This window comes from Capricornis sumatraensis, chromosome 9, assembly GCF_032405125.1.
Source record: "Capricornis sumatraensis isolate serow.1 chromosome 9, serow.2, whole genome shotgun sequence".
Lineage (NCBI taxonomy): Eukaryota > Metazoa > Chordata > Mammalia > Artiodactyla > Bovidae > Capricornis > Capricornis sumatraensis.
The window spans coordinates 14202330-14222969 of NC_091077.1; the positions used below are offsets into that span (position 1 = coordinate 14202330).

At 40.0% G+C, this 20640-nt stretch overlaps 1 protein-coding gene across 1 annotated transcript; it reads right to left on the minus strand.

Moving 5' to 3' along the window:
- Positions 1 to 3420: 3420 nt before the first annotated feature.
- On the minus strand, positions 3421 to 20640 carry ZNF699 (zinc finger protein 699). Its single transcript, XM_068980858.1, is given in 6 exon segments — positions 3421 to 4879; positions 5235 to 5415; positions 6092 to 6193; positions 13892 to 14018; positions 15244 to 15296; positions 20545 to 20640. Coding segments are annotated over 5 exon segments (1917 nt in total). The 5' UTR covers positions 15292 to 15296; positions 20545 to 20640.

Here is a 20640-nt window from a genome sequence, read left to right on the forward strand (position 1 = left end):
GCTTCAGAACTTAAGGGGCTCCCTAGGCTTTCTCGAGCATCTACCCCAAAACCAGAATCTGTCTGTTTTACTGTTTCATGACTTTCACCAACTCCTCTGACATTAACAGGGGGCTAACCCTGACCATCTTTCTCTGGAAAAAATCAACTTAGGGTTATAGCTAATAAGTTTCCTGGACATGAGAGGAATATTTCAAGTCAAACTCCCTCTGTTAGCATTCTAGCTTGCTTGGCAGGTATATCCAGACTCTTACAGCTACACATGTGATTATGTACAGCCTCCCAACTGTGAGAGGCACAGAAAGCCTAAAACACAGAGCCTTTAAGAGTTAAAAGTTATTAGAGTAATGCTAGTGCTGATGTAGGATTTCATTATTGGGCCAATGCTTGTTGCTAAGTTCCCATATCTCTTATCCACTGTGCACCTGGGAATGCATTAGTTAACATAGTGAGAATGCAAGAAAAACAAGTGTAGCCTTGAATTTAACCATATCAGACTTTTGAGCTAATTGGTTCTTTCTTGTAACTCACTGCAACTTTGCTCTGTGAAAAACATAACTCTGTTAGGCATTTTCTGAGGCTGACATAGATTTAAAATATAAAGAAAAAATACTTTGAGGGAAAATAAGTTTTCTGGTTGAGCAGCCTTTATCAAAAGCGGGTCATAAAATGTTCACAGGCCTCCAAGGCCAGAAGATACTGTACACAACATCTTTTGTGGAAAAGGTATGCAGAAAAATCCGGGTTTTGATAAGGGCAAAACTGCTGGAATGTTTGGGCTGACTCTGTATGACCTTGCATCTTTCATTTCCCTCTATGTATAAGGCAAGGTATAAAAGTACCTTTGGAAAAATAAAGCTTTTGGGGCCTCGCAGAAGCTTGGTCACCCCATGTTTTTTCTTCTCTCTCTCTTTTTTTTTTCTCTCTCTCTCTCCCTCTCCCTCTCTTTTTCAGGCTGATCCCTTGGAGCATGGGGGCCCCCTGCGTTCACTTATCTGCCCAGGTTTCTAAGACCTGAACGGGAAGACGTTCTGCGTCTTCACTCCCTCAGGAGACCGGGAGGGCACCTGTGGCCTCCATGAACAGGGCAAACTTCTTGTCTTGAAGTTTTATTGGTTCTCTATGTAAACCAAGGAATATCAGCCTCTTTCTCTCCTCTATTTTCTTATCTACAACATTCTTTCCTTATCTCTCTCTAAATCAATTGCCGACGCCGTTTCTCCTTCAGGTTTCCCTGGATCCTGTGGGGGCTGGACCCCGGCAGTTAGGATTCCAGGCTTTCACTATCATAGCCCAGGTTCAATCTCTGGTCAGGGAACTAAAAACCTGCAAGTCACACAGCCAAAAAAAAAAAAAAAAAAAAACCAGACATCCAAATAATCAATAAGCATATAAAAGAAGTATTCACCATTGTTACATATCAGGTAAATGCAAATTAAAACCAGAAACAAGATAATAGTGCATTCTGTGTTGAACAGCTAAAATTAGAAAGTGCTAATCAGGCATGTGGAACAGTTAGGACCTTCATTCATTGCTTTTAGGATTATAAGTGGAATTGCTTTTGAAAAACTGGAATACCTACCTAGACATAAAGTCTATCCTATGATTCAGTAATTTCATTCTTATATTCAAAGTATGTAACAAGAGACATAAGTTCATAGTCTGCCAAAACAGCAATTAAGAGGCAAATTAGACATTGAAAAAAGAAGCCAAATATGTAACTGTACATATTGTATCTTAACATTTACATGAAGGTCAAAAACAAGCAAACTTAATAAATTATAATCAAAGCCAAAATTGTGGAGCAACATATTTTATTTTATTTTATTTTATTTTGGCTGCACTAAGTCTTAGTTGCAGTATGCAGGATCTTTAGTTGTGGCATGTGATATCTAGTTCCCTGACCAGGGATCAAACCCCAGCTCCCTGCACTGGCAGGCAGATTATTAGCCACTGGACCACCAGGAAAGTCCCCAGAGCAATTATTGAGAAAGCAGATAAATGAACTTTCTGAAATCCTGGAAAAGTTCTGTTTGTCACAGTATTTAGTGTAAAATTTCATCAAGCTGTACACTTAAGATTAGCACACTTTGGACCATGTAGATGACAACAACCCTGATCCAAACTGGAGCCAACTTTATGCAGTCAACAGATGTGCCAAAGGGTCTGTAATATCAGCAAAATTACAATGCAGGAACTTGCCAGAAAAATCCAAGAAGCTGTGTATGGCCATGATGGAGAAATTTATGGAGGGGTCTATGGAGTGGCTGCCTCTGAGATAATGAAAGTCAAGCACTTTGTGTTCTGCTTTGACCCAGTATTGATCAGTGAGTCCAATAATTAGGCAAAAAGCTAGAAACTGAAGCTTGGCAGGCCCCCATGCATCTGTCTCCCTGTCTCATTGCCCCCAAACTCAGAATAATGGTTTCTTCCCTCTGCCTTCCAATTCTCACACAAACTCTTACTTTAGACAACTCAAACCTGGAACTAGATAAAGAACTGACTCTGGGAAATGCAATCCCAGTCACGTCCAAAGTACTACAACATAAGACAGCCCAACCAACTTTACTTGTAGCTTTCCTGTTGCAAGGTCTCTTTTATAAAAGTTCAAAATACTGGGTCCAATTCCCAGTCATAAGCAAGGATAAAGAACAAAATACAAAAATAACATAACAGATGAGACTCTTCTATCAAGGCTTTTGCACTTATTGATTTCCACTGGATTACTTATTAGACAGGGAAAGCTTTTAATGGTAAAAACTAATAATGTTTTTGTGTTAAAAAAAAAAAGAGAGAGAGAGAGGCAGGGGGCGGGGAATAGAGGGTAGGCAATTTCCAGTTTCCACCATACTAGATCAAAATGAAATTACCATTTACCAAAGAAACTACAAATACTTGAATGTCGATACCACAATGACTTGCACACTTAGAGAACAAAGAGAATTAACTGGTAGCTAATAATGATAATAAAAGATCACTCATGCCTATATATTAAAAAAATACTTTAAATGCCTGATGGGTCCAGAAAACTCTGTAATAGAAACAACATTTACATCTGAACCCTAATAAAAGCACCCCATAATAAAACATACGTGGCTAGAGCTGAAAGGTATTAGAGGAAATTTATCACCTTACACATTCATATCAGAAAATTAAACTGGAAATCAATGATCAAGCAGTAGCCCACTTTAAGGATGAGGCACTAATCTTTGCTTTGAGTATGAACTTTCTTAGAACACAATAAGTGATGGTCATGGAGGTATTACCACATGATTTACATACACAGAGTTTCTCTCAGTTATGGGTTTTTCCAAAAGATGAGTGACAATTTCTTACATTCATAGGGTGTCTTCACAGTGTGAGATCTCACATGCTCCGTAAGCTTTGAAAAAGCATTAAAGACATTCCCTCATTCCTTACTTTATATATTTTCTCTGGTGTGAGTTTTCACATGTCTTCGAAAGTAAGCGGGACAAACAAAGGCTTTCCCACATTCCTTACATTCATAGGGCTTCTCACCAGTGTGGCTTCTTACATGTCTTCGAAAGGATGAAGGACAACTGAAAGCTTTCCCACATTCCAGACATTCAAAGGGTTTCTCTCCAGTGTGCATCCTTGTATGGACAGTCAGGTATGAAGAATGGCGAAAGGCTTTCCCACATTCCTTACATTCATAGGGTTTCTCCCCAGTGTGTGTTCTCATGTGGATCCTAAGGGCTGAGGGGTAAATGAAGGCTTTTCCACATTTCTTACATTCATAAGGTTTCTCTCCAGTGTGAGTTCTTATATGTACCGTCAGGTGGGATGAGCTGATGAAGGCTTTCCCACATTCCTTACATTCATAAGGCTTTTCTCCACTGTGAGTTCTTAAGTGTTCAGTGAGGGATGAGGAACGACTGAAGGCTTTCCCACATTCCTTACATTCATACTGCGCCTTTCCAGTGTGATCTTTCACGTGTGCTCGAAAGGACGAAGGGCAACTGAAGGCTTTTCCACATTCTTTACATTCATACGGTTTCTCTCTACTCTGATTTTTCACATGTGTATTCAGGGAAGTGGGAAGATAGAAGGCTTTCCCACATTCTAGGCATTCATAGGGTTTTTCCCCTGTGTGTTTTCTCATGTGGATGCTCAAGGAGGATGGACAGTTGTACGCTTTCCCACATTCCTTACATTTATAGGGTTTCTCGCCTGTATGTGTTCTAACGTGTACAGTGAGCTTCGAGGACTCACTGAAGGCTTTCCCACACTCTTGACATTCATAAGGCTTTTCTCCAGTATGGATTCTTATATGTATGATAAGGTGAGAGGAGGAACTGAAGGCCTTCCCACACTCCTTACACTCATATGGCTTATCTCCACTGTGAATCCTTTTGTGTTTGGAGAGTGAGGAGGAACAGCTAAAGGCTTTCCCACACTCCTTACATTCATAAGGCTTATCTCCACTGTGAATTCTTTTGTGTTCTGTGAGGGATGAAGAACAGCTAAAGGTTTTCCCACATTCCCTGCATTCGCAACTTGTCTTTCCTGCATGAATCTTCATATGTGCCCGAAAGAAGGAAGAACAACTGAAGGCTTTGGTACATTCCTTACATTCATAGGGTTTCTCTTCAGTGGGAGTTTTCATATGCTTCTTAAAACAAGCAAAAAAATGGAAACCTTTCCCACATTCGTTACACTGATAGGGTTTGCTACCAGTGTGAGACCTAATGTGATTCTTCAGGGATAAATGATCTATGAAGGCCTTTTTACACACACGGCACTCATAGGCTCTTACTTCGGTAGTACTCTTGAGTATATTAAGGTGTGAAATTTGGCTGAAGGTTAGGCCACACTGATTTTCTTCATTATGTTCGTAGATGTTCTCAACCCCATGAATTCTTTCAAAAATAAAAAGCACATTATTAGTGGCAAGTAAATTTTTACCATTTTCAGTGCCTATGTGTATTTTTCTGGCCTGTCCAATGATAAGATGAAAGTACTCACATTGTGCTCTAAGACAGACAATATTATGACTGAGTTTTTGACTTATGAGATTTTTCTGATGGTTGCTCAATGATTTATGTGTTAAACATGGAAGGGCTCAAGTCTCACTTGTGAAAAAAATATCTTATGAAAAGTCTTTATGAAATTACAATTTTTGACTAAGTTTTAGATTTTTCTTTTTTTTAATTCTGTGATATTTTAAGATTCTTTCCTGAGACACTACTTTTCTCTTATATGAATGGCACTTACCTCAAACGTTTCTTGTGGTTTTTGTTCTGATAATCAATATCATGGTATTCCCAGATTTTATGTAAAATGGACAATGAGGAATCACTCCTTTTGAATCCTACTACATCCTGTTCATTGGATATTTTTCCATAAGTATCTTGTGGAGCAACTGATTCATTAATTTTAAGTTGAATCTCGAAACCTGAAACAAAGTAGCAAAGGCACCCATGAGCAAAGGACTTTGGCAGTACAGCTGGTTCAGAACTTTGGTAATAAGCACACAGTAGAAATAGTGAAGTGACTAGGAATAATCCCATGAAGATGGAAACTGATGGTAGCATAGATAAGATATTACTAGGAGAATAAAACAAAAAGAAACGGAATGAAACACACATGACCAAATACTACATTACAAAGACAAAATGTGGTCTTTCCCAAGAACAAGGAACAGGTGAGAGGACTGAAGAAAAGTCAAAAGAGTAATCAAGGACTTCCCTGGTGGCACAGTGGATAAGAATCCACTTGCTAATGTAGGGGACACTGGTTCAATCCCTGGTCCAGGAAGATTCCACATGCCACAGAGCAACTAAGCCAGTGTGCAGTAACTACTAAGCCCACATCCTCGAGCCCACAAGCTGCAAATACTAAGCCCAGGCACTGCAACTAGAGGGCAGTCCTCACTCTCTGCAACTAGAGAAAAGCCCATGCAAAGCAATGAAGATCCAGCACAGTAAAAAATAAAATTTTTTTAAATAAATAAAATAGTAATCTAAGATATCTGTGGAAGCTCAGCTTCCTCAGACAAAACAAAGCTTCATTTTGATTTTATGTTATTTTTCCCAAATGTAATATCCCCCAACCACATCAGGTATTCTTGCTTTACTGATGCTCCCCCTGAAGAGACAGTCTTCTCTCCACTGTCTCTAGGTCCTCCTCTTGTTTCCACTGTAAGATCAGATACGGTTTGAGTAGTGGATACCCTGTTCACATAGAAAAGTATATCGTGAGGGAAAACAATGAGTTACCACATATATTTCTATGAAACAGAGCAAAAACTGCTCTTCTGATACCCTAAAGCAAGTGATAGGGATAGAATAGGATAGTTATACAGGATAGGATAGTTATGCAGAAGTCCCAGTAGTGGATTAGAGATAAAGAGGGAAACCTAGAGAACTTTGAGAGACCAGTGGAAGTTCAGTTCAGTTCAGTTCAGTTCAGTCACTCAGCTGTGTCTGACTCTTTGCAACCTTTGAATCACAACACACCAGGCCTCCCTGTCCATCACCCACTCCTGGAGTTCACTCAAACTCATGTCCATCGAGTTGGTGATGCCATCCAGCCATCTCACCCTCTGTCGTCCCCTTCTCCTCCTGTCTCCAATCCCTCCCAGCATCAGGGTTTTTTCCAATGAGTCAACTCTTCGCATGAGGTGGCCAAAGTATTGGAGTTTCAGTTTCAGCATCAGTCCTTCCATTAAACACCCAGGACTGATCTCCTTTAGGATGGACTAGTTGGATCTCCTTGCAGTCCAAGGGACTCTCAAGAGTCTTCTCCAACACCACAGTTCAAAAGCATCAATTCTTTCTTTCACTCAGCTTTCTTTATAGCCCAACTCTCACGTCCATACATGACCACTGGAAAAATCATAGCCTTGACTAGATGGACCTTTGTTGGCAAACTAATATCTCTGCTTTTCAATATACTATCTAGGTTGGTCATAATTTCCTTCCAAGGAGTAAGCGTCTTTTAATTTCCTGGCTGCAATCACCATCTACAGTGATTTTGGAGCCAAAAAAAAATAAAGTCTGACACTGTTTCCACTGTTTCCCCATCTATTTCCCATAAAGTGATGGGAGCATATGCCATGATCTTCATTTTCTGAATGTTGAGCTTTAAGCCAACCTTTTCACTCTCCTCTTTCACTTTCATCAAGAGGCTTTTTAGTTCCTCTTCACTTTCTGCCATAAGGGTGGTGTCATCTGCATATCTGAGGTTATTGATATTCCTCCCAGCAATCTTGATTTCAGCTTGTGCTTCTTCCAGACCAGCTTTTCTCACGATGTACTCTGTGGAAGTTAAGGATGCTCAAAAAGCTATTAGACTGGTGGAACAAAGCAGGCTTGTTTAACTATAATGCCATTTATAAAAGCAAAAGATATGCCCCAGGTTATTAGGTGAAATAAAAATGTCACCACCCTTCTACTGATTTGAATAAGCGCTATGACAATGTGGCACAAGTGGTCAAAACTCTGCCTGCCAAAGCACGATTCACAGGTTCAACCCCTACGCTGAGAAGATCCTCTGAAGTAGAAAATGGCAACCCACTCCACTATTCTAACTTGGAAAATTCCATGGACAGGGGAGTCTGATGGGCTATAGTCTATGGGATCTCAAAGAGTCAGACATGACTGAACATGCATGCACAGAAGACAATTCTAGTTTGACCACACAGGGTCAGACATTCTTGTGCCTGATACAAAGGAGGAACTAGTGATGTAAGCCTGAAATCAACTCAAAGAAGGCAGTCCTTTCCCCCCCCACACACACTTTCCTTTCACAATAAAATTATAGCCCACTTAATCCTCAGTGCAGGGCTCCCTCATCTACCCACTTACATCTCTTGCAAGCATCTTATACTAATAAATCTACCTTTTGCCTATCAGTTTGCTTCTTGCTGTTCCTTTCACACTGAGATACAAAGACTCTGACCATCATTAAGTCCAGAAACCAGGTATGTGATCTCAGTTGGAAGACCATGGGTTTTGGCCAGGCTGAAGTTGCAGCCTCATGAGTTCAAGTCCCAAACTGGATTTTGGCCAAGTTCGAGTCCTGGCACATGAGCTCAAACTCTGGCACACGGGTTCAAGTCCCAATCTGAAGTGAACTTTTTCACAGGTGTGAGTTTAACTGCAACAAAATATCTAATTTATCTTTTAAGGGGATGGGGCAGTCTGATGAATAGAACTGATCTGATATTCACACATAGACCTCGATATTATTAGAAGCTGGTCCAGTACTCACAGGCAGGATATGTTGTTCTCCTGTTGAAGATAAATAATCTCCGAATACCAATCTTAGACAAGGTTACTCTAATACCATGTTAAAATGAAACAAAATAAGGCTATTTCATGATTTAGCCTAGGTGCGAAGTATTACTAGAATTTCCCCTGCTTTCTGTCAACATCCAATCTAAAATGAACACCTGTGAACTAGGGTGACAGTGGCCCTCAAAAATTCATATCTAAATAGACCAATGGAACAGAATAGAGAGTCTAGAAATAGACCCACATAAATATAGTCAACTTACCTTTGACAAAGGTTCAAAGGCAATACAGAAATACAGCAATTTAGAAACACAGTAGAGAAAAAAATAAGTCTTTCCAACAAATGTTGCTACAACAACTACTAGACATTAAGGTACATTTAAAAAAAAAATCTTGACATAGACTTGCAAAATATTAACTCAAAATTCACAGGGAGTCATACAGGGCTTTGGGATAACTGGGTTCCATCAATAGAGAGTAAAAAATTAGCTCAAAATGGATCACAAATCTAAATGTAAAACGTAAAACTATGGAATTCCTAAAAGACAACAGGGAAAAAAAGTAGATGCCCTAAGATCTAGTGATTTGTTAGATATGTGAAAATTAATCAAGGAAAACTTCACTAAATGGAGTTGAGAGGCCAGAAGAGGAAGTTTTCATCTAATTCTTTACAACATTAATTACAGGGAGAATTGTCCATCAGAGACCCCAACAAGAATCACCAATTATAATCCTAACAGGAAAAGATGTACATCACATCTCCTATCAGAAATCACTACTCCAGCAACTCAGCCATCATCACCATAAACTCTCACCTTTATCCAGTGGACTTTCATCCAAAACAACCTCTCCCAATTTCCTCCTTTTTCTCTACAAAATTACATTCTTCTCCATTGTTCTGTGGACTTGCCTATGGCTTTTGTTATAGCTTTCTTATCTCAAATTGCAATTCCCTTGCTATTGCCAAGTAAACTATTTTTTTGTTGGTAAAATAACTTTTTATTTTTAAAGCCAATAAGGAACCTGAAAAGCACAATTCATGAAAGAAAGAACTGATAAGTTGGTCTTCATTAATATTAAAAATTTTTGCTCTGAGTAAAACACTGTCAAGAAAATGAAAAGACATGCCACATACTTGGAGAAAATATTTGCAAAAGACATGTGTGATAAAGAACTATTATCCAAAATATATACAGAAGTCTTAAAACTCAACAATAAGAAAATAACTTGATTTTTTTTAAATAGGTCAAAGTAAGAATATACAATGGAGAAAAACTCTCTTCAGCAAGTGGTGTTGGGAAGACTAGACAGTTTCATGTGTATCAAGGAAACAACAACACACCCTCACATCATACACAAAACTATACTCGGCCAGAAGCCAGCACGGGAGATCCCATCCATGACAAGGTCATGCGAAGGAGACCTGACAAGCAAGGCTTCAGGACTCGAGGGACTCCCTGGGCCAATCCCACCCATGACAAGATCATGCAGAAGAGACCTGACTGGCAAGGTGGATCAGGACTCGAGGGAACCCCTGGACCTGCTCGAGCATCTATCCCAAAACCAGAATCTGTCTTACTATTTTATGCCTTTCACCAACTCTTCTGACATTAACAGGGGGCTATCCCCGACCACCTTTTTCTGGAAAAAGTCAACTTAGGGCTCTAGTTGATAAATCTCCTGGGCATAAAAGGAGTATTTCAATTTAAACCCCCTGTTAGCATTCTAGCTTACTTGGCAGGTTTATCCAGACTCTTGTAACAATGTTGAGCCAATGCTTGCTGCCAAATTCCCACATCCCTTAACCATTGTGTTCCTGGGAGTGCATACAGTTAAGATGGAGAAAAAACAAGTAGTAGCCTTAGCATTACCAACATTAGACTTTGAGTTAATAAAGTTCTTTCTTTGCTGTAACCTACTGAATCTTTGCTCCATAAAAATGTAACTCTGTACTTTAAGGGTGACGCAGGCTAAGGAATTTAACAAAAAACATTTCAAGGGAAAGTAAGTGTTTTAGCTGACCAAGCTTTATCAAAAAGGGGTCATAAAATGTCAACAGGCCTCCAGGCAAGAAGATAATGTACAAAAAATAAGACCCATGTTTATGAAATGGTATGCAGGAAGAAACCTGGTAACGATAAAAGTTAAAACTGATGGAATGTTGAGCTGACTCTGCATTTTTCACTTTGCTCAATGTATAACTCAGGGTATAAAAGTTCCCTCTGAAAACAAAGTGACAGGCCTCGCTCACCAAAGCTTGGTCTCCCCGTGTCATTCTTTCTCTCTCTTTCCCTTTCCTTTTCAGGTTGATCCCCTGGAGCGCAGGGGCCCTGAGTTCACTTTCTTGCCTGGGCTTCTAAGACCCACTAGAGAAGGTACCCAAGGTGGGGCACCTTCAGCTACTTGAAAGGGCGCCTGTGGCTTATGTGAACAGAGCAAGTCCCGTGCTGGGGCTTTATTGGCTTTCTGCGTAAACCAAGGAATATCAACCTCTTTGTCTCTATTTTCAGGACTGGAAAAGGTCAGTTTTCATGCCAATTCCAAAGAAAGGCAATGCAAAAGAATGTTCAAACTACCGCACAATTGCACTCATCTCACATGCTAGTAAAGTCATGCTCAAAATTCGCCAAGCCAGGCTTCAGCAATACATGAACCGTGAACTCCCTTATGTTCAAGCTGGTTTTAGAAAAGGCAGAGGAACCAGAGATCAAATTGCCAACATCTGCTGGATCATGAAAAAAGCAAGAGAATTCCAGAAAAACATCTATTTCTGCTTTATTGACTATGCCAAAGCCTTTGACTGTGTGGATCACAATATACTGTGGAAAATTCTGAGAGAGATGGGAATACCAGACCACCTGACCAGCCTCTTGAGAAATCTGTATGCAGGTCAGGAAGCAACAGTTAGAACTGGGCATGGAACAACAGACTGGTTCCAAATAGGAAAAGGAGTACGTCAAGGCTGTATATTGTCACCCTGCTTATTTAACTTCTATGCAGAGTACATCATGAGAAACACTGGACTGGAAGAAACACAAGCTGGAATCAAGATTGCCGGGAGAAATATCAATAACCTCAGATATGCAGATGACACCAAGCTTATGGCAGAAAGTGAAGAGGAGCTAAAAAGCCTCTTGATGAAAGTGCAAGAGGAGAGTGAACAAGTTGGCTTCAAGCTCAATGTTCAGAAAACGAAGATCATGGCATCTGGTCCCATCACTTCATGGGAAAAAGATGGGGAAACAGCGGAAACAGTGTCAGACTTTATTTTGGGGGGCTCCAAAATCACTGCAGATGGTGATTGCAGCCATGAAATTAAAAGACGCTTACTCCTTGGAAGAAAAGTTATGACCATCCTAGACAGTATATTCAAAAGCAGAGACATTACTTTGCCGACTAAGCTCCATCTAGTCAAGGCTATGGTCTTTCCAGTGGTCATGTATGGATGTGAGAGTTGGACTGTGAAGAAGGCTGAGTGCCGAAGAATTGATGCTTTTAAACTGGTGTTGGACAAGACTCTTGAGAGTCCCTTGGACTGCAAGGAGATTCAACCAGTCCATTCTGAAGGAGATCAGCCCTGGGATTTCTTTGGAAGGAATGATGCTAAAGCTGAAACTTCAGTACTTTGGCCACCTCACGCAAAGAGCTGACTCATTGGAAAAGACTGTGATGCTGGGAGGGATCAGGGGCAAGAGAAGAAGGGGACGACCGAGGATGAGATGGCTGGATGGCATCACGGACTCGATGGACGTGAGTCTGAGTGAACTCCGGGAGATGGTGATGGACAGGGAGGCCTGGCGTGCTGCAATTCATGGGGTTACAAAGAGTCGGACATGACTGAGCGACTGAACTGAACTGAACTGAATATAAACTTGAGATTTACCTTAATAATGATGTGTCAATATAGGTTCATCAACTGTAATGAATATACTACTCTGGCAGAAGGCAGTGCATTTACGGGAAATCTTTGTACTTGCCAGTTAATTTTGCTGTGAGCATACAAACTGCTCTAAAAAAAAATAGAGTGTACTGGAAAAAAAAAAAATCCATGTCCACCAAGAATCAGAACATTACTTTATTTGGAAATAGATATTTGCAGATGTAATCAAGTTAACATGAAGTTATACTCGATTTGGGTAAGCCCTAAATGCAATGGCTCATGTCCTTACAAGGACAGAAAGATGTAGAGACAAAGGACAAAGGCCCTATGAAGATGGAGGCAGAGATTAGAGTGATATGGCTACCAACCAAGGACTGCCAGCAACAACCAAAAGCTAGGAAGAGGCAAGGAGGGGTTTTCTCCTGAGCCTTCAGAAGGATCATGACACCTTGATTTCAGACTTCCAATCTCTTGAAATTTAGAAGAGTAAATTTCACACTTCCCTGGCAGTACAGGTGGTACAGAAGACGCCTGCCAAGGCAGGAGACACAGGTTCGATCCCTGGTGCAGGAAGATTCCACATGCCATGGAGCAATTAAGCCCATGCACCACAACTACTGAAGCCCTCGCACCCTACAACTACCAAAGCCCTCGCACCTAAAGTGCGGGCTCCCCAACAACAGAACCCACCACTGTGAGAAGCCCATGCACCTCAACAAAGAGTAGCCCCACTCACTGCAACTAGAGAAAGCCCAAGTGCAGCAAAGACCTAGCACAGCCTAAATAAATAAAATAGTTGTCTAGCTACAGAATAAAACTGGGGAGTAGAGGTAGAGGAAGTTTTTTAAAAAAGTAAAAGAAAAAGTTTCTGTTGTTCCTAGCTACCCAGTTTGTGGCACTTTGTTATGAAAGGCCTAGGAAAATAGAACAGCCTATTGTCATGGACCTACCCCTAAATCATTCAACCTAAGTATATAAATCCTATAATATTTACTTTCTAACACACTGCATTGTTCCCCATGACTTGTGTTTCTCCCTCACTGCTCCAAGGAATAAACCCAACTTGTTAAACTGGTGGTCTTTGGGTACAGGGAATTAATAGCAGTAAAATTCTCAAAAGGTCTCAAACCACCAATTTTCTCCCTGTCCCCCAAAGTGACCCCTGAAGCCTCTGCCCACACCATACACACTTAATAAGCCTCCTTGAGGATTCTGACCACAAAAAAAAAGGAAAAGCAGGTTCAATATATATGTTTATTTTCTTTCTTTTCCTCATGTTAATTTCATATTTATCTTCTCCATTACTGAAGCATTTTCAATACAATGACATCTTATTGTCTATAGTATATATTCAAAAGGGTTTGATACAAATTCATCCTCAAAAACAAATGCTTAAAGAATGAAAGATTGACTGAATAAAGAAAAATAATGCTTTCAGTACCCTGAGAGAAAGTGAAAACTTTACAACCCTGAGAAAATGAAAACTCTGCATTCAGTGCCAGTGGAAAAATGGGTAAGGAAACTTTCACTAATTCTTTTGCTTGTTTTATATTGATGAAATACTTTAACAATACACATGTTTATTTTCATGGTGAAGCCACTAGACTCCACTAGCTCCCTGGGGTCAGTGACCATGTCTGTCTTATTTAACAATTTATTCCAGTTTCTCAACCCAAATCCTAGAACAAGGGCAATTTATAAGATAAACCTGTTTTCTAAATAACATAACACTGGAGGAATGTTACCATCCTTACCTAATGAGGCCAGGTTCCGGAAGTTTTCCAGCATCACATCTCTGTAGAGGTTTCTCTGAGCGAGATTCAGCAGAGCCCACTCCTCTTGGGTAAAGTCCACAGCCACATCCTCAAAGACCACTGTGTCCTAAAACATTCCACATACTTTGTTCAGAAAGGTACCAACTCCCCCAGCATGTGCAGGAGGGTGAATGAGGCTGACAGTACCAGGGAACTGAGAATCAACTCACAGGAAGTTCAAAAGATTCTTTTCTCCCAAATATCTACCCTAGGATTCAGTCATCAGATCTTTCTCATTCTATCTAAGCATCCTGACTGATCAAATTCGGTCTCATAGATTTAACAACATTTTTGAAACACTAAATTTATCTTTCTACTGTTTGATGGTGACTAGTTCCACTCTTACAATAATCAAAAACATCCAGAACATATTGCAGAAATGAGAGAAATGCTCTAAAAATGAAATAATTTCCACATTGAAAGAAGCAAAAATCCCTTGTTAGAGGGACTTCCCTGGACGTTCAGGGCTTAAGACTGTGCTTTCCAATGCAGGGGATGTGGGTTCAATCCTTGGTTGAGGGCCTAAGATCCCACATGCCTTGGGGCCAAAAAACCAAAATAGAAAACAGAAAAAACAACTGTAACAAAACATTTTACTGTAAAATAGAAAAACTACTGCAACAGCAACAAAAAAAACTATTAAAAAAAAATCCTTCTTACAGAAACAAGTTCACCTGCTTCCTTATTCCGCACCATAGCAATCAGCACAACACAAAACACTAGATAAAATTTGGATGAGGTTTAAATCCCCAAGAGACAAGGACCTTTTGTTTTTCTTTTTTCCCTCCATACACCTGGAGCCCATAAGTCAGCAAGAAGCACAATATTCAACCCAGGCCCAGAGTCAGTCATATTTTCTTACACTCTAGGCCCAGGAGCTGTAAATTATAAAACGTGAACTAAAATCAGCCTATCACCTGTTTATATTAAGTAAAGTTTTACTGGAACACAATAAAACATTTATTTATACACTGTATATGGCTGCTTTCACACTAAAATGGCAGAACTGATGGGAAATCCCTGTCAGTCCAGTGGTTAGGACTCCATGTTTTCACTGCTGAGGGCACAGGTTCAATTCCTGGTAAGGGAAATAAGATCCCACAAGCTGCCCAAAACAAACAAACAAAAAACAATAAAATGCCAGAACTGAGTAAAATAGAAACTATGGCCTAAAATGCTTACTATGTGACCCAATGTAGGAATAGGTTGTTAGATCTCTGCTCTAAATTTAGGACATAGATAACCTGATGGAATTTAAATATTCTTTTGGAGAATTATTAGCTCTTACTTACCTCTATCACATTTTTCTGTAACTCAGCAGCTATTCTCTCTTCCTCCATGTTCCCTTCATGAAGAAAGACAGAGTATTGAGATGTTACAGCTGAGCCAGGAGAAAGAAGACACGAGAATCTGGGTGTCCCCACAGTCTCCACAATCAAGGCTGTGGATTCGGCAGCACATCTGTTATGAGTGATCATTCTCCTCAAAACACACACACACACACACACACATGCAAAGCCCCTGCACACCCAAGCAAATACACATTGATCTTGTGAGAAAATGGAGCAAGAAAAAAAAATAATAATAGTAACTTACTTACAAAACAGAAAGAGACTTACAGACATAGAGAAGGACATTATGGTTGCCAGGGGGAAGGACAGGGGAAAGGGATAATTAGGGAGTTTAGAATGGACATGTACACACTCCTATATTGAAACTGGATAACCAACAAGGGCCTACTGTGTAGCACATGGAACTCTGTTCAATGTTATGTGGAGGCCTGGATGGGAGGAGAGTTTAGGGAAGAATGGATACATGTATATGTATGGCTGAGTGTCTTAGTTGCTCACCTGAAACTATCACAACACTGTTAATTAGCTACATCCCAATACAAAATAAAAAGTTTTTTTTCTTTAAAGTTGGAGCAGTTTTATCTCCTCCAGAGCTAGAAACAGTCCTCTCACTCTTGTAGATCATTAAGGAAAAAAAAAAGGTTTAAGAGTCCATTTTGTAAGTGAGTCAGCCGGAGTCTAAAAAATTTGGCTGTCAATCTGCCCATGATAATGAAAACATTAAAGATATAAGAGAATGCCTTCAGTAGTAAGAATATACATTCCATCTCAAAGGAAAGTGTGACTTGTACACCAGATCTCCAGGGGTTCCAGACCCAATATTTATTTCTGCACTGCCTGGCCGGCCAACATGTATTACTACTCAATCTCTAACTATGAGATCTTCCCAAGGGCTGCAGGGTCTCCAAAACCTGGTTTTTGAGAAACAGCACAACTGACTGAATTTTACATGCAGGTGGCAGAGAAGACATCTCATGTTAAATTTTGCTTGTACAGGAGATAGAGTCACAGCATAACAAGAACACCTGAAGTGAAGTTGGCATATGTGTCATCTCTGACAGTAGCATCCACAGCACTAGTGCATGAATTTCAAATAGTGAAAACACAGCAGTCTCTCTCACTTCAGTGGACCATATATGTATTGTAGAGCCAACAGAAACTTAAGTCACTTAGACATGTGCTCAGTGTTATCCAATTAGAAAGCTAAGGGAGGGTGTGTATCCAGGTGTATTTACTTTCAAAGCTAAATGCCCAAAGAGTGTGTTTCTGAACATATACCTTATAATATAGTTGTCAGTGAGGCCCCTATGCCCTAACATTACTGGGGTCTAGCCTAGAATGCTGTCGGGCACACTATGGAGAGTAAACAAATAAAGTATTCCCTTTGACTGTTTCATCTTTGAGCTCCTTCTCTTTTTTTATTAACTTATTTTTAATTGGAGGGAAGACTTTTCAGAGTCCCTTGGACAGGAAGGAGATCAAACCAGTCAGTCCTAAAGGAAATCAACCCTGAATACTCATTGGAAGGATTGATGCTGAACCTTCGATACTTTGGCCATCTGATGCAAAGAACCAACTCATTGGAAAAGACTCTGAGGCTGAGAAAGATTCAGGGCAAGAGGAGAAGGGGATAACAGAAGATGGATGTCAGCTGGATGGCATCATTGACTCAATGGACATGAGTTTGAGCAAACTCCGGGAGACAGTGAGGGTCAGCGAAGCCTGGCATGCTGCAGTTGGACACAACTTAGCAACTGAATGCTTCCCTGGTAGCTCAGCTGGTAAAGATCTGCCTGCAATGCAGGGGAGACCTGGGTTCGATCCCTGGGATGGGAAGATGCACTGGAGAAGGAAATGGCTACCCACTCCAGTATTCTGGCCTGGAGGATTCCATGGACTGTATAGTCCATGCGGTCGCAAAGAGTCGGACACGACTGAGCGACTTTCACTTTCACTAGTGACTGAACAACAAATGCTTTACAATGTTATGTTGGTTTATTCTATATATCAATGTGAATCAGCTACAAATTACATATATTCCCTCCCTCTTGAGTCTCCCTCTCACCCATGTCCATCCCACCCTCTAGGTTGTAACACAGCAGCAAGCTGAGCTCCCTGTGCTAGACAGCAGCTTTCTACTATCCGTTGTACACATGGTAGCATTTATATGTCAATGCTACTCTCGCAATTCATCCCACCGTCTCCTTCCTCCACTGTATCCACAAGTCCATTCTCTACATCTGCATCTCTATTCCTGCCCTTGAGCTCCTTCTCTTGACTAAGCCCTATGTCTTCAACAAGGATGCTCCCCTTAAGGTCCCTACCTCCTGCTCCTTCATCTCATATTTATTTAGGTAATATTTGCCCTGTCCAACTATGTGCAGTCATAGGAGACACAGCACTAAACAAAACAGAAAAACCCTAAAGTACTTGAGTCTTATAACTGTTTTAAGGAGGACCAGTAAATTACCAAAATAGTATCAGGTGATGGTATATGCTATATAAAAATATATCACATTATAGAGATAAGGAGATACACTACACATTTCTTTAGCAAGTCAGGACCACTTATGTGACAGGGTAGAAGCAGGAAATTAAAACAACTGTTTTAGGATTTCCCTGGTGGTCCAGTGGTTAAGAATCTGCAGGGAACAGGGGTTTGGTTTGATCCCTAGTCCAGAAAGATTTTACATGCCACAGGGCAACTAAGCTGTGCACCACAACTACTGAGCCAGCACTCTAGGGCCCTCACACTGCAACTACTAAGCTCACATGCTGCAACTACTGAAGCCCACACACCTAGAGTCTGTGCTCTGCAATAAGAAGCCAACATCATGAGAAGCCCACGCACTGCAAAGAAGAGTAGCCCCCACTCACTACAACTAAAGAAAACCCATGCTTGGCAATGGAGACCCAGTGCAGCCAAAAATAACTTTTTAAGAATAAATAAACAGAACAACTGTTTCAACAACGCAAAAAATCAATGCCTGGTGTGGCACATATATTTATGCACAACTGACCTTCAAACAATTGCAGGGGTTGGGGTACCAAGCCTCCAGCAATGGAAAGTCTGAGTTTAACTCATAGTCAGCCCTCAGTATCCAAGGATTCAACCAATGGCCCATCCAGTATTTAATAGTGAAAAAAAAAATCTGCATATAAGTGGACACATGCATTTCAAACCTATGTTGTTCAAGGGTTAATTGTATTTATAAATATCATCAGTTCCTATAGAAGAAATATTAGTAATTATAGGTTAACCATTGATGTATAATGGCAGAAAAAGAACCACATAAAGGTGTAAATATATATATATATATATATATATATATATATATATGTATATGACAAAATTAATGATATTTTTTGGAGAAGGAAATGGAAACCCACTCCAGTACTCTTGCCTGGAGAATCCCATGGACAGAGGAGCCTGGCAGGCTACAGTCCACAGGGTCGCAAGAGTCAGACACTACTTAGTGACTAAACCACCACCCATGATATTTTTAAAAACTTAGAAAAGCTAAAATGGCAATACTACCCAAAGCAACCTACAGATTTATTGCCATCCCTATCAAATTACCCATGACATTTTTCACAGAACTAGAATAATACTAAAATTTATATGAAATCATAAAAGACCCAGAATTGCCAAAGCAATCCTGAGGAAAAAGAATGAAGCAAAAAGCATAACCATCCCAGGCTTCAGACTACTACAGAACTACAGTAATCAAAACAGTGTTATATTTGCACACACACACACACACACACCCAAAAAAAAAAAAAAAAACAGGCACACAGATCAATGGAACAGAATAGAGAGCCCAGAAACAAACCCATACTCCTGTGGTCAATTAATCGTCAACAAAGGAGGCAAGAATATACAATGGGTAAAAGATAATCTCTTCAGCAAGTGGGTGCTGGGAAAGCTGGACAGCTGCATGTAAATCAAAGAAATTAGAACACACTCTCTCCCATGGAGAAAAGGGAATCCTACTACCTGTTGGTAGGAATGTAAACTGGTACAACCATTGTGGAGAACAGTATGTAAGGTTCCTTAAAAAACTAAACAGAACTACCGTATGATGCAAAAATCCCACTCCCGGGCATATATCTGGAGTAAAGCAATTCAAAAAGATACACGCATCCCTATGTTCAAAGCAGCACTATTCACAACAGCACAACAGTGAAGTCAGGTAAACAACCTAAATATCCATCAGTGGAGGAATGAATAAAGAAGATGTGATACATATATAAAATAGAACACTACTCAGCCATTTAAAAAAAGAAAGGAATAATGCTATTTGCAGCAAAACGGGTACAGCCAGAAATTATCACACTAAGCGAAGTAAGTCAGAAAGTGAAAGACAAATACCATATGATATCACTTATATGTGGAATCTAAAATGTGGCACAAACAAGCCGATCTACAAAATGGAAAAAGACTCAACAGATACAGAGAACAGATTTGTGGTTACCAAAGAGGAGAGGAGATAGGACAGGGATGGACTAGGAGTCTGGAATTAGTAGATGCAAACTATAGAATGGATAAACAACAAAGTCCTATTGCATAGCAAAGGGAATTATATTCAATATCCTGGGATAGACTATAATGAAAAAGAATATACTATATAAAAAAAGACTGTGTAAATATTACATGTGATAAATATAATTCACATCAATAGAAAAAGATCATATGACTTATCCCCTTCAATAGAAAATAGTGACTTATGTCTATCAATACCCATTTATGATAATAATTTAACCCACTAGGACCAGAAGGAAATAGGCTTTAATTAGAAAATATATATATTATCTACAAACACCTATAGCAAACATCCTATTTAATAATGAAATGACAGAATTCCCTCTGGGATCAGGAACAAGGCAAGGATGCAATTTATATGCTTTTCTACATTGAACTGAAAGTCCTGGGAAATGCACTAAATAAACAAAAGTGTAAGATACAAGGAATAAAAAAGAAAACGCTAAAACTGGCATATGATCACACTTCCGGTGTGAAAATTTTTAAAAATCTACGGATAATTGACCAACATTCAGAGCAGCAACTGGCAAACAGGGGTTAAAAAGATACTAAGTGATCAGTTCACTAGTATGTACCTGAATATAATGTAGCAAACTAACTCCCACAATCAAAGAAAAAGAAAAAACAGGTTAAAATGTATCTCTTGCACGTGGAAGGGAGATGCAGACGGAGTTAAGCAAACGTCACCCCGCACTCACCGAACAAACCGAAATCCACAGACCGGCGCAGAAACAAGGTGGAGGCTCAGGTCCTCGTGACCCGAATGGCAAGGATGCTTTTCCTTTCCGGAAGGA